The sequence below is a fragment of the Drosophila elegans genome, unplaced genomic scaffold, assembly GCF_018152505.1.
Source record: "Drosophila elegans isolate 14027-0461.03 unplaced genomic scaffold, ASM1815250v1 contig_814, whole genome shotgun sequence".
Classification (NCBI taxonomy): domain Eukaryota; kingdom Metazoa; phylum Arthropoda; class Insecta; order Diptera; family Drosophilidae; genus Drosophila; species Drosophila elegans.
This window is the reverse complement of record NW_024546167.1, coordinates 8,290,252-8,305,072: the sequence shown is the minus strand read 5'-3', so window position 1 is coordinate 8,305,072 and position 14,821 is coordinate 8,290,252. Positions and strand designations below refer to the sequence as shown.

At 39.5% G+C, this 14,821-nt stretch overlaps 1 protein-coding gene across 1 annotated transcript; it reads left to right on the top strand.

Moving 5' to 3' along the window:
- Positions 1 to 7,606: 7,606 nt before the first annotated feature.
- Positions 7,607 to 12,090, top strand: LOC108138015 (aminopeptidase N). The gene is made up of 4 exons (XM_017259984.2): positions 7,607 to 8,214; positions 8,271 to 8,426; positions 8,485 to 9,841; positions 11,306 to 12,090. Exons 1-4 carry the CDS (start codon positions 7,709 to 7,711, stop codon positions 11,411 to 11,413), a joined length of 2,127 nt encoding a protein of 708 aa, XP_017115473.1. The 5' UTR covers positions 7,607 to 7,708; the 3' UTR covers positions 11,414 to 12,090.
- Positions 12,091 to 14,821: the final 2,731 nt, after the last annotated feature.

Genomic DNA, 14,821 nt, shown 5'->3' with positions numbered 1-14,821 from the left:
TACTTCCTTTAACGTTTCTTATTTGTTAAAATAATGTTAACAAATGCATTCAAAAAAGGCTTAAAAAGTCTAAATCATTTAGGTTTAGATTTATTAAGAAATACTTCCTTTATAATATGGTCTCAAATATTTATCAAGTGTCTGATGAAATCGGAAACTCATTCAAAATTTGAAGTTCACTTATAGTTTATCAACTATATTATTTCCCATATATCTACAAAGATTTTAACTAACTGAACCGATCACTTACAAGATAATATATTAAGAAGATATAGTTAGTTGCAGTTTGTTTTAACATATCCAGATTATTCAGACTAGACTAGGCAATGCGTTCCCCAATCTTCAATCACCATGAATTAAAGATATCGAGTACTGACCCGCTACTATTAAAAGCTTGGCTTTTGTTGACAGTCATCATAAAAATATATATATATATTTTACAACTAAAATGTGCTTACGTATAAACAACATATTTGTATGCTAATTGATGCAAGCTTTGTTTGACAGCTCTTTCATATTGAGCTTTGTATTGTAAATATAAAGAGAAATTAAGACAATCAATTAATTCGTCTCCACATTTAATCAAATGCGTTAATGTTTTTTAGGTTTATATCTATAAAAGTTCTTCAATTACCACATTTCCGTTTTAATAAATTTAAATTTTAATCATTCATTGAAATGAGCTAATAAGTATTTTGTTGGCGAGTCTGTCCGCTGCTGTTTTGTTTGTTGTGTTGCTATGATTAATCATTATTTGAATATTTTTTCTGATGGAGCTTTCTAAATTTATGGGAGCCTGATAATAGGAATTTATATTTCTGAGAAACACGAACATTATTGTCAACGCCTTATCAGTGCTCGCTTTCGAATGATAACTCGGGGAATATTGATTAACCTCCGAGGTTAATTGCTTGAGTTCTCGGATGAGCAATCACTCAAAGTTATATTGAGCTGGTTGTGCTGCTAATGTGATTATTATTATTCAAAATCTTTAAAAAATAAGTACACTTCTAAACAAAACTGTAACAAACTATAACTCCTGAACTTGAATGTAATTTCTGCTAATGGGAGATTAAAGCTTACACTACTACTTCTTTGAAGGAGTCAAGTCAACGTTTCCCAAATAGCGAATTAAAAACTGTTTGAGTTCCTCTTTCCATTGCCTGACGAATGAGCTCCACTGGGCAGGGGTTGCATCAGTTGACAGCCGGAGCTTCGTCCCTCGTCCTTCGTCCTGCGTCCTTTGCCTTCCTCCTGCGCAGTGCCCCTTGCAAATTGAGTAGACGTTTTCTAATAAACATTAAGTTGACATGAAATACACGCCAAACAAATGAAGCAAATGCATTTCAGCCAAGAGGGTTGCAGGGGCGTGGCTGTGGCCAGATGCTGGCTAATGCCGCCCCTTTCAGACCGACTTTCATCGCCGACACCGCAGGATATGTTTACAAATTGAAAAATATAGCATGCGACCGAAAGGACGTGCAGCGAGAAGTGGACAGTGGAACGAAGTCCTATGAAAAACAACTCTAATTAATTTATTAAGGCTAATTGGTATTACTTTAAAGTTCTTAAAGTTGTCAATTTAAATTACACTATGTAACAAGCCACATGAAAATAATACTTACTTGTATTTAAATATCTTTCACATTTATATTTAAGCACATTAAGTGAATATTTAGTTTATGCTTAAAATTATTATATAATAGTTAAATAATAAATATTAAAATATAACATTAAAGAAAGTTCTTGAAGTTTTCAATGTGAAGTTTTCCTTGTGATTTATTTTCTTAAATTTTAAATGGTTTTCACAGCATGATCTGTGGATCTCGAGACACTATGGCCATCTAGGCAAGTTTTGCTGCAGAAATGAGTTGTTACATGGGTCAGTTGGCTGTGGGCAGGCAGACTTCCTGCAAGTGGACCGTCGACGTGCAGCGCGGTTTTCCACGAACACGGCTCTTACATACTAATGTTGGAAACATATAATGGTTTCTATGAAGAATATGGCAAACTGTGCACCGGCATGTACATATATATGCGGTTAAAAATGAATATTTCCTGCATTAAAGCCGCCGGAGGAGGGTAAATCTGACACGGAACATTTGCGTGACAAGTAAAATGTCGGCACATCCGGGGGCATCGGAAAGTGTGGGGTTGAAATTCACGTAGTCCAGTGCATTTCAAAGAGAACCAGGAAAATAATTATGGCCCAAATCACAATAATGCAAAAGAGAAAAGCACAGCAGCAAAGAAAAAAAAAGACGAGCACAAATTAGTAGTGTACACAGTGGTAAAGTGAAAGAAGCCGGCAATGTCAGGAGCATGGAGTTAAGCCGCAGGATATGTTGACAATTTTCTGTAGCCATGACATTGAAAGAGAACTTTTCTGGTCGTAGGGGTAAAGTTAGACAAGCTTGATTGATTACATAGACATAGCACTGAGCAACATGGATATCTTTTCCTTTTAAATTACGTTTAAATAATAATAAATAAATTTCAATTTTGCTGACAGCGTTATAGCTTTTTGTAATTAATTGATTTTGATATTTACTTCAGTAGCTAAAGATGATTAAATAAAAATTAATCCGAAATGGAGCTCCCTGGAAGGCAGTGACATAGGCAATTTATTCAAGGAATCAGAAAATTATTACCCATGGGTAAAAAACACGTAGCAAAGTGATCGGTTTTGCATAGAATTAATCCTGGCAAAGAAGAGGATATTAACTGCAGTCAGCAGCTCTAATTTGGCAATGTCGGATTGACAACAATTAAATTTGCCTCCTGTCTGCCGCCGCAATGAGACGGCCAATCAACTGCCGCTTTGCACCTCCGCAGATGTCGACGTCGTGAAATTGTTGACAGAATTCAAATCAGTGCCGCAGGGCAAACTGCACCGCCGCTCGTCAGAGGAATGCCGCCGCTGATGGAAATGATGATGTTGTGTCGGCAATGTCTGTGTCATAAATGTCACTTTCAATTTCGTTAACTGGCTGGCAGGACTGTGGACTCCGTGGGTTCGATTAAAGCGTGTTTTGAATGGCAAATTAGCTAAACGTTCTCCATCAGACTTTGGAGCAATGGCAAATTTAATTATGTCAGCGGAGCGCTCTGCATCAAGTCATGTGGCAAAAACGACATGTGTGAGAAATACAAAAATATGTTCTTCATCTGCTGCTGAATCTTTCAAATTTTCAAACAATTACTATATAACATTTTTTAATATTTTCTGTATCTTAACGCATACTAATACTGTCTAAGAATTATAATAGTAAAAACAACTACCTGAATATAAAATCCAACATATTATAGTTCGTATTTTAATTAAATATAATATCATAATGATAATTACAATTCTTACTAAATTAAATTCCTTAAATTTAACTTTAAAATACTTAAATGAATGCAAAGAATATTTAAATTGAAATATTTTAAATCGCCTGATTCTTTTAATTAAATAATGTATTCCAAAAAAAGCGAGTTAAATATTGAAAAAATTTAAAATTTGGATGTTTAAAATCAAAGCAAAATTGGTAGATATTTAATTTGAGTTTTACCAACTTGGACTTGCTACTTTATTTTATTAGCGTTTTAGTCTCTTCTAAAAAAGTCTTCTGGCAAATAGGAAATTTTACAAATTTTAAAAATAAATGCTAATTGTGTAAAGTGTTGAGAAAAATGTGAAATGGATATAAGACAATCGGAAAATGGTATCACGCCCTAAATTGTGTGAACTGAGTGGACGCACAGGACGGGAGTCTAGTGTCAAAGAATTCGTTTTTGCAATCGCGTCGGTTCTTCTCGTCCTCGCCAGCATCCTGCACCGTGAATGTCTGGACCGGCAATGAGTGCTTCCTGCTTCCGGCAAACCGACTGTCTCCAGACAACTGTACAAGCAACTATAACTGTCGGCAAGTTGGCTTTATTACTTCCACACTGTTGAATATGCATATAAAAAGCGAATCGACAGTGGAGGGCTGCTTTGACGACTAGCGGCACACGCCCACTTTGGCTGGTTGACTGGTTGGCTGGTAGGTTGGTCCTTTGTACTCCTGCCAAAGGCCAAGGCAGCCCATTTGGAGGAGGAGGAGGACCCGGACAGGGACCCCGTTCCGAGGCGGGTGCATTATCACTTGCCAGCCAAGCAAAATATTGTGGGTGCATTAAATATTTTCCCTCTTGCCGCAAGACAAAAGAAACGCTTCACGAACTCTGGGCGGAGGATGGATGAGCTCCGAGCTGCACAAACTATGCGGGCAGGCCTTTGTCTGCGTTTTATATTAAACTATTTATGCCGGGCTCTCCGTATCCTTGGCTCCTGGCCACCGGATCTCGAGGAGTCTCGGCTCGGTGGCGCTCGAAAGCCGAGACTCAAAAATTTACCTACTGCCGCTGCTTTGGGGGCTGTGCGCAACATTTTCACAATTTTTATCGAGCTACATTTTGCGGGGGAATTTATGAAAAATTTAAAACAATTATGTGGCTTTGGCCGCATCGTTCCGGCTGCAGGATGGGTAGCCATTGATCGCTCGGTTGGTCAGTTGGCGTCACCAGAATTTGTTCAGGGAATTCCTCCTTGTCGAAGCAAGGCATACCAAGTATGCATTGATTGGTTTTCTTTAAAAAAAGAAGGAAAAGCTGTCCGAAAGAGAACCAAGTGAGCAGGATTTGGTTTATGTGGTTTTCTAAAACATCATCATACAAAATATCAAGAGAAAACACTGTCCCTTAAACAAATTTTCAATGCATTTACTTAAATCATTGAGGAAACTAATACTGTTTAACACCTAAAATATTAATTAATGAACGAATACATATTTTAAAAATTGCTGTAATAACTTTGCTATAAGCTCCGGGGAATGAAATTGTAAAAGACAAATATTTGCAATTGTCCACATTTTAAAAATAAGATTTCGTAAACTTGTTATACGGTTTCTAGAAACCTTCTTATCCAATACCTATTGTAAGAAAAACAATTCACAAAATAATTCAAAATTTATACAACTATTCTTCTAGTTTTGTTTTAGTAAATAGCAGACTTTGAAAAGTTCTACAACTATGCTAATGATTATGGACATTATCTCTAGATCCTGTTTTGCCCCGTTGCGGTCAGCTAAAAATGATGGCTTAGTCGGACAAAAATCGACGAACGAAACATTCCGCATGACCGCCTCTTGCGATATAACTGATTCGACTTCCGGTCCGCAACTGTGATGCATTCTGGTGGCCGGAAATGGTGGAAAATGCTGCGGCATAGACAAATTTTCGGTGGCAATTTGCAATGGGCTTGCAATGGCATTGGTGGTGGGGGGAAAAACTTAATTAGCCTGCCGCAACCCAAAATCCAATTGGATTGGTGATTGTTGCTGGAACCATAGCAAACATTTTCGTGGCAATTGTCTCCAGGGAAAATCGATGGCAGCATCCTTATTTGGGAGTTTGATGAATGGGGCAGTCGGCCAACTTGTGTGTGTGTGTGTGTGTGTTTGTGTGTGTGTGTGTGTGTGTGTGTTCGTGTTCGCATGTCAAACAATATTGCAGGAGGCAGAGATTAGTTGCTTATTTTGACAGGAGCTGTCAGTGTTGCGTTTAGCACCGGTTCCGGGAAAGCCAGGATCTTGGACCGGGAAAACATACGAAAATATCTGCAGCTCCATTTCCTTTTACGATGGCATATGTGTGTGTATAGTGGATGTGTGTGCCTTAGCCAGCTGACGATGATGATTCTCATATCTCTGGTGCAGCCAGTGCATGCACTTCTGCTCGAGTGCCCTGCCACATCCGTATCCGTATCCGCATCCACATCCACATTCGCATCCGCATCCTTGTCCGCACCCTTGTCCGCATCCACATCGAGCATAGTTTTTCTTTGGCTTCTCTCATTTTTCATGCGCGCCAGCTAAGCTTTTAATTAAATGCAAGAAAATTCAATTTTAATTAAAATTTCTCAAAAGTCTCTGGCCTGGCATTGCATACGGATAGCGCAGCGATTGGATGGGGATGCGGATGCGGATGCGGATGAGGACAAGGATGCGGATGGGAGTGCGGATGAGGATGAGGATGAGAATGAGGACTAGGTATGGGCTTTCGGGTCTTGTCCTGTTTTCGATTCTGGGCTCTTCGGCTCGAGTGTTTGCCAAACGTGTAAAATTGAAAATTAGGAAATCGAATTGTAATGCCACCAGGGGAAGACAAGGACGCAGGAGGGGGGGAGGAGGTTGTGTGCGGGAGGGGAATCCAGATCCAAGCCATCAGGCACACAAAAGCAAAATTGTAAAGTAATTGGAAATGAAAATTCATTTAGGATCCGCACCGGGATGAGCAAATGCGCCGGCAAAGGGCTGAGGGTCTTACACTTTGAAGGGGGGCATACGGCATAATCCGATTGAGCTTTGTCATTTCGGGGAGCCCCTCAAATGGACACAGTTCTCAAACAGCAGATATTTAATTTCATGGTATCCTTTGTATTAAGGGCAAATAATCACTTTTCCTGCAATCCTGCATTGCAGCTAGTTCAATTTGTTCGATTTTATAAGTGAAGGCTAAAAAAAGCAGTCTCTTAAAAAAAAATTGCAATCGTTTAGAAACATTTATGCGGTTGTTCAAGCCCTTTATAAATATAGTTTATAAAAACCACTGGTGGAACAGTATTTAAAAAGCTGTTTTAAAACAGGTATTAAAGTTATTAAAGTAATTTAAAGGAATAACTAGCAAAAAAATGATTATTTTTACCCAATAACTAACAGGTAATAATTTATTGATTTTAATGCCTTTATTTTTATCAATCTTAGTTTCAGAAACATTTATTAGCAGTTTTGAATTCATTTATTTGGTAATTATACATATATCTTCAGGAGGAATGTCCTTTTTATTGAACAAATCGATTCAGCGCAGCTTTGGAAAATATACATGTGTACACCCCCTTACAAAACACAAGACCAATAACTAATCCACACGTGACTGTCAATATTTTGATATTCGCAAAGGGACTGGTGGCAAAGTTTTGAGTAAAAGTTTGTTAGCCTCCGAAAGCCAGCGAGGCTTTTGTGAGCGTTTTGCACATAATTTAAGCGCTCACATCCCGTCAGTCATAAATTACACATATTACATGCACGTATAAATCGCAAACCAGATCCGAATACGTATGCGTATGCGTTCGAGGGTCCTGCTGGGCCCAAAAGTGCGCCTGCAAACTGGGAGCAAAGTGCTTAACATACTTTTTGGTGCAGGACCCACAAACACGCACACACACAGTGGCAAACAGATACATGGGCAAATCGGGAAACGCACGTAGCGAAAAAAGTTGCAAAACTTCTGCCAGCGCGCAAGTGAAAGCTGGAAAGTAAGTCAAGACGCTGCCAAGTCGAGCTGCAAATGTGACTTTTACTTAGGACACCACATTTTCCATCCGGAAAATCTAGGATTCCAGCACCAGTTAAAATGGCCCATTATAACACACACGATTTCGAGGCCTCGGGTCAAATTAAATTTTAATGGATTTCTGTAAACTTAAGATGCCTGGCCATAAGAAAAATATATCCTTACGTACATTGCATTGAGTATTGAAAGTATTAAGAACGTATTTAGTTAAAGTAGACAAATCTTTGTTTGTCAGACTGTCCTAGAATTAGTATTGTTACAAAATTTAAAATTTTCACTTTATTTTCGGCGTCCCGTCCAGAAGTCTTAGACTCTAGTCTTCTAATTCAGCATGCTGATATGGTTATCTAGTTTTTATAAAGTCTACAAGCCATATATTGCACTGTTTCGCTTTTTATTCGTTTTGATTGCACTTCAAGTTGCGGGCTCAGTCAAAGTTTCGCTTTATAATGAACCCCGTTTACCGGCAACTATTACTCCCTATCACTATGACATCAAGTTGATAACCCACCTGGATGACCTGTCTAACCTGAGGTACAATGGTTCCGTAAATATTTCCCTCCTTGCTCAGAAAAGCACCAATCAAGTGGTGCTCCATGTGGCCAATGTTTCCATCGGTGGCAAGAGTATAAAGCTTTATGGTGAGACCTCGGACTATCACCTGATGAATGTCAGATTCAACAAACTTCGTGATTATATGGTTCTAACTTTCAACAAGCCTTTAAAAATGGGCAAGTCCTATGTGCTCAGTATTGAATTCGGTAGATCAATGTCGAGAAAAAAGGAAGACGGTTACTTAGTACTTCACTATATGAATGCAAGGACATCGAAGAAAGTGTAAGAGATTGACTTGTGTGTCATTCTGATCATAGTTTAGTTGATATGCTTTGCAGTTGGTACTCCGTGTCTCGTTTTCATCGGAACTTCATAAGAAACACCATGCCCACTTTTGATGAGCCTGCCTTGAGGGCCACCTTTAATGTGACAATGGGCCATCACAGGCGTTTCCAGAGCTACAGCAATATGCATGTTAGAGCTGTGCTGCCCAAGTTAGTTATGCAGTTCCTCTTTAGTTCTTAATTATTTTATTTTTTTTTTTTTGACTAGCCTTGAACTTCAGGACTATGTTTGGTCGGTGCATGAAGTGACCCCCCTCATGCCCACCCATTTACTGGCCTTTTCGGTGAACAATTTCACCTGTCGGTTTACTCAGGCGATCAGTGCGAATCCCGTTCGCATTCGCACCTGTTCCAAGTCGTCGGATGTGCGTGAGACCGCCTTTGCCGCTGAAAAGGCTCCCCAGCTGTTGCAGTTCCTGGACGGACTGCTGCAGGTGCGCCTGCCGCTGGACAAGATCGACCAGCTGGTGGTGGACGATTTCCCCAGCTCGGCCATTGAGAATTTCGGCATGGTCGTCTACCGCAGCAGGGATATCCTGCAGCGCGAGGATGGCCTGATGAGCAGGGCCAAATTGCAGGCACTTCAGCTGGTGGCTACCCAAATGGCTCACATGTGGTTTGGCAACCTAATGGGCATTGACTGGTGGTCGGATCTCTGGCTGAGAGAGGGTCTAACCGGCTATTTTGAGGCCCTGGCCGCGGATCATTTGCAGCCGGGAATGGGCCGTAGAATGCTGCTACGCTGCCGCGAAACGGCCTTCATGTACGAATCGCAAGTGGATGGCATGTCCTTGGCGCCGCTCTTTCCGCCCGCCAGTCCAGAATCGGAGGAGCACCTGTTCCAGAAGGCCACTTCTCTGATTGGAATGCTGAATGGCTTCCTGGGCAACGCCACATTCTACGACGGTCTGCAGCGGCATCTGTGGCAAAACTCCTTTGCCACCAGCACTGCCGATCTCTTCTGGCGATCACTGCAGTTGGCCAACGAAAGGCAGTCTGCCAAGCCCAAAGACTGGGATGTAAAGGCCATCATGGACACGTGGATCACACAAAAGGGCTATCCACTGGTCACGGTCATCAGGGAAGGCAGAAAGATTACCCTATTCCAAAGCCAAGCGATCAAGGAGAGCGGAACGAAGCTCTGGTGGATTCCCCTCACCTATTTTATCCAACATGAGACCTCCAACGAAGACCTCAAGCCGAGAGCCTGGCTCACTCCACTCAATGATCGCCTGCAACTGGACGAGGAGGTGCCCCAAGATCGTTGGATCCTTCTTAATCTGCGGGCCATCGGCTATTACAGGGTCAACTATGACGAGCACACCTGGAAGTTATTGGCCAAAAAGCTTTTCGATGACTTCCGCAGCATTCACGTCCTTAACAGGGCTCAGATCGTCAGCGATGTCCTTTTCCTGTGGAAGCACGAGCTCATCAGCTGGAACACCGCCTTGAACGTCCTTAAATATATCATCGACGAGGACGAGTACGAACCCCTCATGGCGTTTGTTGTGGGCGTAACCCATGGCCTTTGGGGCGTCTCGCCGGAGAGTTCCTTTTACATTGCGGTAAGCCATTTGCCAAACAAATTTCGAAATTTCTTAAAAGCTTGAAATAAATTGTTCTCTTAAAATGTTTTATATTTAACTCAGACTTTATCGATGCTAAAACTGTATATCTAAAGATAAGCCTATTTTTGCTACTTTTTAACTTAGTATGTATATATTTTTCTTTCTTTTTTTTTAGATCAAACAAAGAAAATACTTGTATTCTCCACTAAATAATTTTATTTTAAAACTGAAATTTTTAAATTTATATTTTGGGTGGTGACTTTCAAATTTAAATGAAAGAAATAAATATATACAAATCTAATTAATTTTTATTGGTTAACGTAATAGATTGATTGATTTTGTCTAGTAATTACCATTGTTTCTGAAACTAATCACAATTAATAAAAAACAAGAAAGAAAGCAAACTTCGGCAAGCCGAAGTTCATATACCCTTGCAGCTATTGCAAGAATTAAACATTTTTGAAAACATTAAAATTATAATTTACTTGCGTATATGTTTAAAAACATTGAAGCTGTGATGATTTGCAGCTCAATTATTTGATAGTTATTTTATATATTTTTATTGTTCCTATGGGAGCTATATGATATAGTCGTCCGACTTTGATGAAACTTAAACCGTAAATTGGAAATATTTAACCATTACTAAATGTCGAAGAACTAAACAAAAAATTAAAAAACAGAAAAGTTATAATTTTTTTCATTTATTTTTCCGATTGTTCCTATGGGAGCTATATGCTATAGTCGTCCGATTTTGATGAAATTTTTACCATAATTCTGAAATATTTAACCATTGCTTTATGTCGAAGAACAAAACAAAAAATTAAAAAACAGCAAAGTTATAATTTTTTTTCAATTATTTTTCCGATTGTTCCTATGGGAGCTATATGCTATAGTCGTCCGATTTTGATGAAATTTAAACCATAATTCTGAAATATTTAACCATTGCTATATGTCGAAGAACTAAAAAAAAAATTTAAAAACAGCAAAGTTATAATTTTTTTTCATTTATTTTTCCGATTGTTCCTATGGGAGCTATATGCTATAGTCGTCCGATCCGGCTCGTTCCGACTTATATACTACCTGCAATAGAAAGACAACTTTTTGGGAAAGTTTCATGCAGATAGCTTTAAAACTGAGAGACTAGTTTGCATATAAACGGACGGACAGACGGACAGACGGACAGACGGACAGACGGACAGACGGACGGACAGACGGACAGACGGACGGACAGACGGACATGGCTAGATCGACTCTACTAGTGATGCTGATCAAGAATATATATACTTTATAGGGTCGGAGATGTCTCCTTCACTGCGTTGCAAACTTCTGACTGAAATTATAATACCCTCTGCAAGGGTATAAAAAGTATTTTCAATATAAAACATTCAAAGAAATTTGAATTGCCTTTGTATTAAACTTAAATTTCCGAATATCTGCTTTAATTGTTTGCTTTCCCTATAGAAATGGCTTGGAATTGCTGGAAAATGGTATGCGGAGTTCATCAGTTATACGTTCGACAAATTCGTGTTTCAGGATGTGAACTGGAATAGCCTCGACTACCCGGACTAGCCGCCATTCCAGAACCACAAACTAATGGGCCAGACCAGATCCACAGTCACTTCCCCATCCGGACTCCTTCTTCTCCGGTGGATGGCGAAATAAAACCGCCATCAATGAACCGCAATTGTATTTGTTTGCAAATAACTGAGCGTTATCTGAGACTATTTATCTTTATCTGCAACAACAGCAGTAGCAGAATCAGGAGCAGAAGCAGCTCCGCTCCGCACAATGCCAAAGGACTCGGGAAGGAGTCAGCAGCCACTGGGAACTGGGGCTCCACTTACAAGGCGCCAACTGAAATAATGATGCAGGCGAAATAACAATAAAGGCGGTGCCGCGAAGAGGACCGAGAACTCGGAGGACTGGGCACGAATAAAGGACAGTATCAATGCTCCTTTCCGCAGTGGTAAAGACAATGCCAGACCCCTAATACTGCAGCAATTTCCATGGCAATGCCGATGCCAATGCAATGGACTCCTCCTGCTTGCCAAATCACTTGAACGACTCGAGTGTTAAAGTCTTTAGATGGCTTTAAGGTCGTTGTAAAATGCTAAGGGAGAAATTAATCGATAAAATATAAATTAAAGTACCCTACCTGCGAAATATATTAAGTAAAATTGTGTGATTGTACAAATATTTAAAACAAAACCAAGGTCTAAGTAAAGTAAAAATATTAAGACGGAAAAGGTCAAATGCTGTCAGAAATTTAGTACAATTGTGTGAATATACAAATATTTAAAACATAAACAAAATCATTAAAAATGCCAATATCCTTAACCAGAGCATGGAAAATTGAGGGGGAAAAAGAAAAGCATATTTTACGCTTAATGAAATTTAGCCACAGCCATGGGAGCCAAAAACTCAGGCGGAAGCGGATTGCGCCTAAAACCATGCAAATTAAATTTAATGGAAAATATATTACCATTTTCCGTTTTGGTTATTTTTTCGGAGCCCCCTTTTTTGGCTCTTTTGGATCGTTTATGGCCAGGGGCAAGACAAATATTTATAAATCCAATTTGCCGCTATGCATTAATAACGTTGTTTGCAGCAACAAGTTGAGGCAGGCTTAGCAGGCGAAACATGATATTGTGCTCAGGACACAACTATCAACAACACATTATTAAAGTAAACTGCGAATGTAATTATTTCTGCATCTATTGTAAAACGTTTCATTTTTTTTTGTATTGCCTTTGTGTCAGGTCCTTTCTATGATTATCCTTTTGAGTGGAGTTTTATATGATTTTTATGATAAATTTAAATGTCAGAATCGTGCCGGCGAATGTTTTTTTTAAAATCGCCTTTGTTTGTGGCCATATTTAAATGCGGAAATTCATTAAGGTTGCTATTTATTTTCATACTAGTTAAATAAAAGGCACCAAAGCGTCCACTTTAAGCGCAATAAAAACAAACAGTCTTATACTGTGTTAAAAAATCAATTATTGTAAAAGTAAGTACAAAAAAAATTTCATTATGTGTCAGAGCTGGCCATAATGCAGTTGCTGAATGCAGTTGACAGTTTTATAATGACGTTCATTATGAAAGCGGGCAATTAATTTCTTTTAATTGCCCATGTGCAGCCTTGCAAAAGGTAACAGTTGCAAAAGGTCGCCAAGTTTAAGCATGCAATGAAACAAGATCGTCGAGTTTAGGTATTAATACCACGGATTTTCAGACTAAAAAAATATATAAAAGGTAATGACAAAACGCAAATGACTTCTGTAAAGTCCTCTATATTATTCGCTATCGGGGCAAGGCAGAGTACAAATTTGTTATTGTTATATCATTTAACATACTTTGTAGCTTATTCACAACATATGAATATATGAACACGACATATCTACCCCTTTTCAAACTCCTGTCAGCTGGTTAACCAGCGGGCAACATTCGTTTGACACATTCTCATCTATCTGCCGGCATTGGAGCACTTAAAGCACATGTCGATTGCCCCCATAAAAAGGACAACGGCAGCAGGATATAAAAACAACTTTCAGCAAATAAACAACCAACACACTGGGATTCGAATCCGAGCTGTGTTGAATTTTTTACATGAATTATGCAAAGGAGTGTGTTTCACTGTTGTGGGCGAGTCTGAGTTCCCTGAGTCTGAGTTCCCAGACTCCCACAAAGGGAATTCTTAAATGGGATTTGGGAAATCACAAGCCGAGGAATGAGATGGGTAGGCGAAATTAAAAGGGGATGGCGAATTGCCAAATCATTTTTTTTTTCGCTTTGATGGCATATCCAATTGCAGTTAAGCTAAGTAATATTATATTTGAGGATACTCGCATACGGGTATGCAGCTTATAAGAGCTTACACAGAAAGAAACCTTAAATGGCTTAAAAATTAAAATTCAAATTGAAGGTAAGTTCTTCATATGTTTTCGTTATAAATAAAAAATCATTAATATAATTCCACCAGCAAACTCTGTATTATAGTTCTTAGTGCATATTTTACCACATTTGCATTGCATACGAGTGCAACTATTAAAGCCTGGCCAATAAATTCTGGAAGCGTTAACTGCGTGAAATCCCATGCCCATTTACTTTGGCCCCACGTCCATCTTTGGCCATGGATCCCCGGCCACCACCTGCAAAATTGCAACTTAACAATGCTTCAGAGAACCGAGGCTCCAGAACTCTCCCTAACTTGGCTTTCGTACCCCATGTGGCAGCGACGCATGCGGCGTATAAATCAATATTGGCAATTTAAAATTGGCTGGCGGTGTATGAAGCCAATATCCGGCAACGCTCAGCAGCTCGAGTGTTTGTGTTGGGTCCTGGAATGGCGGGGAAAAAGAACTGTGCCGGGTGGCGGCATTGCGAAAAAGAAGTACCCCGTTTCGGTGGCTGGCTGTGCCCAGAGCAGGCCCTTTCAGCTGTGCAGGGGTGTAGTTAAAGGGATTTCATTGGATTACTTAAAAATACGAGATTTGATAAAAATATCTTTAAAACGTCATACACAAACTATTCAAGTATGATGAAAAATTGTTAGACCCCCCTTGGAAAATGTTTCTGGTACGCCACTTAATCTAGGGACACCACTGTGTATCTTAGACAAACATTATGTGGCACCCGAAACGTTCGTTCGATTTGCGATTTGGCATGGGTGCATGTGTATCCGATTGTACCAGGAGTGGATGTTGTTGTGGAGTTGAGTATTCCGCGAAGTCCATTAAAATGCGAGCATGTACATTTGTGGTCATTTTTTGCGGCCACTGTCAAGGGGTAAATAAAGAACGAATAAATACGGGACAGGTGGAGAAATCCGCTAAATGGTTGGACGGTAGAGAAACAAGCAAAAAACGGTGGCCAAAATAATAAGAAATAGGGCTCAAATCTCAGAAAAAAATCGTATTTCATTAAACACATATATCCTCCATAATATATCATTAAAAGAAATCAGCAGGACCTGTAAAA